This window comes from Palaemon carinicauda, chromosome 12 (assembly GCF_036898095.1).
Source record: "Palaemon carinicauda isolate YSFRI2023 chromosome 12, ASM3689809v2, whole genome shotgun sequence".
Lineage (NCBI taxonomy): Eukaryota > Metazoa > Arthropoda > Malacostraca > Decapoda > Palaemonidae > Palaemon > Palaemon carinicauda.
The window spans coordinates 15982757-15987253 of NC_090736.1; the positions used below are offsets into that span (position 1 = coordinate 15982757).

The 4497-nt window shown below is 36.5% G+C and overlaps 1 protein-coding gene across 1 annotated transcript; it reads left to right on the forward strand.

Annotated features, from left to right (window-relative positions):
* Positions 1-2710: 2710 nt before the first annotated feature.
* Positions 2711-3196, forward strand: LOC137650707 (myomodulin neuropeptides 1-like). Its single transcript, XM_068383870.1, has one exon. It carries the CDS (start codon positions 2711-2713, stop codon positions 3194-3196), a length of 486 nt encoding a protein of 161 aa, XP_068239971.1.
* Positions 3197-4497: the final 1301 nt, after the last annotated feature.

A 4497-nucleotide genomic window follows, 5' to 3' on the forward strand; every position in this document is an offset into this window, starting at 1 on the left:
GGCAAATATTTTGTTAGTTAATTTTTTGTTTGTGAACAACATTACGCAAAAACTACCAATTTCAACGTAACTAAGGACGTATGATGTATGACCCAAGGACATATCCATTAGATTTTGTAGCAAATACATCGAAGTACAAGTACGCAGTGGAGTCAACATAAAAATAAGATTGACGTGGCGAAGGCATGCTCTCCACTGGGTGCCCCTCTAGTTTATCAATGGATACCTTCACTTGCTGCTTTGGAATACAGGGGCACAATTGTCTTTTCAGAGAAGAAATTTGATTTCAAGAAAAATCTCGCAAAACTAATGGCGATAGGTGCAAAAGAATTAGAGGGGACCTCAGTAGAACTCAGACCTCCACCACGGCAGCTTATTTCTTGACCTTTGACCTTAACGTGGCGTGGATTTTCATACACTCAAATACGAATCAAGTTTAAAGTTTCTGTGACAACGATGTCCAAACTTATAGCTGATTACGTGAATTGGACATTTTGCTTGACCGTGACCTTGACCTAACCTTCCAAAATTTAATCATTTCCAGTTTCTAACATATCAGTTAATCCTTGAAAGTTTCATTACTCTACGATTAAAACTGTGATCAGGAAGCTGTTCACAAACAAACACACAAACAGGGGCGTAAACATAATCTCTTTCCAACTTCGCTGGCGGAGGTAATAAATCTCTCTCTCTCTCTCTCTCTCTCTCTCTCTCTCTCTCTCTCTCTCTCTCTCTCTCTCTCTCTCTCTCTCTCTCTCTCTCTCTCTCTCTTTTTTTTTCAAGAAAGTGTACTTTGTATGATATGACTTACAATTGAAATTGTTAGCAGATATAACATGGAAAATAAATCAATTATACTGATTTCATATTCGATTAAATCAACTGATCTGAATTACTTTCTAAACATATTTATTGCTTTTCAGCCTTTCATATTTTGAGCAATAAAGATTCCAGCATGATAAGAAATTATCATAAAGCCGGTTCCTATGAGAATACAATAATATTTATTGAGGAGAGGAGTAATAAGTACTCACCATTTTTCTTCTATCTGGGCATAGGATAAAAAACCACTCTAAATATAGCTCAATACTGCTTATGTGCTGCTTTCAGGTGGGTGAAAAACTGTCAATACTATCAAAATAAGAACCATACTGGATACCAGGAAGACTGCACAATTACAATATACTTTAAAAAAACTAAACCTGTCTAATACAATCCACAGGCTTTACGCATAACGACTGGCTACGAAAACGAATGTTTTGTACAATGACTATCTGAAATGTGTCACTATGCCATCCAAGCTGTGACTTAATTGTTTAAGGAACCTGGGATGAATTCCATTACAAAGGAGGAAGAAAGGTTAGGTTTGGTTACGAAAAGAAGAGCTAAATTTGACCCCAAATAAGGGAGGAGGTTTAATTCTGTTACAAAAGAGGAAAGGATTAAGGTTTGGTCACTAAAAACGTAAGAAGAGTGTAAATTTTAATTTAAAATAATAATAAACGATGGTTAAGTTAAGTAACAATGGGGAAGCCAGTAGAGCTGGGTCACAAAGGATGAAAGAGGCTGAAATTTAGTTGCATAGGGAGAAACAGATGGTTAAGTTTGCTCACAAAGGAAGAAGTAGGTTAAGTTTTATCACAAAGAAGGAATGGGAATGGGGTACAAGTTTTAGTCACATAAGAGAGAGAAGGTTAGTTTTGGTAACAAAGGGGATGGTAAGTTTGGTTAGGTTTATTAACAACTGGGATGGCAAGTTGGGTTAGGTTTGGTAACAAAGAGGGCAGCTAGCTGAATTAGGTTTGGTAGCAAATGGGATGGCAAGTTGGATTAGGTTTAACAACAAATGGGTTGGTGAGTTGGGTTATGTTTAGCAACAAACGGGATGGCAAGCTGGGTTAGGTTTGGTAACAAAAGGGATGTAACAAACGGGATGGCAAGTTGGGTTAGGTTTGGTAAAAAAAAGGGGTGTAACAAACGGGATGGCAAGTTGGGTTAGGTTTGGTAACAAAAGGGATGTAACAAACAGGATGGCAAGTTGGGTTAGGTTTGGTAACAAAAGGGATGTAACAAACGAGATGGCAAGTTGGGTTGGGTTTAGTAACAAAAGGGATGTAACAAACAGGATGGCAAGTTGGGTTGGGTTTAGTAACAAAAGGGATGTAACAAACAGGATGGCAAGTTGGGTTGGGTTTAGTAACAAAAGGGATGTAACAAAGAGGATGGCAAGTTGGGTTAGGTTCAGTAACAAAGAGGGTGGCAAGATGGGTTAGGTTTGGTAATAAAGAGGGTGGCAAGTTGGGTTAGGTTTAGTAACAAATGGGATGGCAAGTTGGATTAGGTTTGGTAACAATGAGGGTGGCAAGTTGGGCTAGGTTTAATAACAAACGGGATGCCTTGTTGGGTTAGGGTTGGTAATAAAAAGGAGGGAAAGTTGGGTTAGGTTTAGTAACAAACGGGATGGCAAGTTGGGTTAGCTTTGGTAACAAACAGAGTGGCAAGTTGGGTTAGGTTTAGTTACAAAGAGGGGGTTAAGTTGAGTTAGGTTTGGTAACAAAGAAGGCAACAAGCTGAGTTAGGTTTGGTAACAAAGGGGGATGGCAAGTTGAGTTTGGTCTCAAAGGGTGAAGAAGGATTAAGCTAGGTAACAAAGGGTGAAGAAGGATTAAGTTTAGTAACAAAGGGTGAAGAAGGATTAAGTTTAGTAACAATGGGTGAAGGAGGATCAAGTGAGGTAACAAAGGGTGAAGGAGGATTAAGTGAGGTAACCAAGGGTGAAGACAGATTAAGTTTGGTAACAAAGGGTGAAGAAAGATTAAGTTTGGTAACAGAGGGTGAAGGAGGATTAAGTTTGGTAAGAAATGGTGAAGGAGGATTAAGTTTGGTAAATAAGGGTGCAGGAGGATTAAGTTTAGTAACAAAGGGTGAAGAAGGATTAAGTTTGGTATCAATGGGTGAAGGAGGATTAAGTTTGGTAACAATGGGTGAAGGAGGATTAAGTGAGGTAACAAAGGGTGAAGAGAGACTAAGTTTGGTAATAAAGGGTGAAGGAGGATTACGTTTGGTAACAAATGGTGATGGAGGATTAATTCTGGTAACAAAGGGTGAAGGAGGATTAATTCTGGTAACAAAGGGTGAAGGAGGATTAAGATTGGTAACAGGGGAAAGAAGGATTATATTTGGTAACAGAGGGTGAAGGAAGATTAAGTTTGGTAACAAATGGCGAAGGAGGACTAATACTAGTAACAAAGGGAGAAGGAGGATTAAGTTTGGTAACAAACAGTGATGGAGGATAAATTCTGGTAACAAACGGTGATGGAGGATAAATTCTGGTAACAAAGGGTGAAGGAGGATTAAGTTTAGTAACAAATGGTGAAGGGGTAATTAGGTGAGGTAGCAAAGGGTGAAGGAGGATTAAGTTTAGTAACAAAGGGTGAAGGAGGATTAAGTTTGTTAATAAAGTGTGAATGAAGATTAGGTTTGATAACAAAGGGTGAATGAAGATTAAATTTGGTAAAAAATGGGGAAAGGGAGTAGAGTTATGATTTACAGAACAGTGTAGAGTATAATATGTTTCATGTCGTAACGTCTAACATCGTCTTTTTAGAATTCATTGCTTCAAAACAGTAAACTAAATGCCAGGCAATTATTTAAAAAACTTAACCTGGAAGTCTATTCATGTGTGTATTCTTGTTTGACCTTTGTTTGTATCAATAAGATTTTCGTCGTAATGACGAAAACTATAAAAAATTCTTATAGGTATCCATTAGTAGCAGTAAAGATCTCAACTCCGAAATTCTTGGTAAAATACTTCAGATTTATTTTATTATTTCTACGATATTCTTGAACGTCTCTTTTCTGAGTAAACAATAAAGGAAATCCCTTTAATATTCTAACGAAATATTAAGTTTGTGCGCGAGAGGGCCGATCTCCGGTCGAGTTGAAATGCTAGTTTAGTTATTACTCTTATGTTAACTAGCAAACACACCATTTGTATTGCTAGCAAGTATATAGATAATCTAGTGGGTTTTTTTTTTTTTTTTTTTTTTTTTTTTTTGAGGATTCAGAAAACAACGTAGTAGGGGTTACTGCTTCGATTCTAGCTCTCTATAACAAAACTTAATAATAATAATAGTAATAATAATAATAATAATAATAATAATAAATAAGTAAAAGAAAACCTTCAATGAAGTCTAATTTACCGAGGTAAGGAAGTCGTAAGCCTGCTCAATTGATTTATTCATCAAAAGATATTCTAATGCCATGCATAAACACACACATTAAACACATTATATATATATATATATATATATATATATATATATATATATAGAGAGAGAGAGAGAGAGAGAGAGAGAGAGAGAGAGAGAGAGATTGTGATCTTTTCATAATGCATCCTCCTCTAGATTTTAATGACTATATGTAGAGGAAGAAGTGAATTTGATGTAATTCAGAAGTTTTAGGGAAAAAAAGAGATTAGAAATAAGTGTGTGCAAT

What these genes read in the sequence shown, in the direction of transcription:
- LOC137650707 (XM_068383870.1), top strand. Translation starts at nt 2,711, where the DNA reads ATGGGTGAAGGAGGATCAAGTGAGGTAACAAAGGGTGAAGGAGGATTA.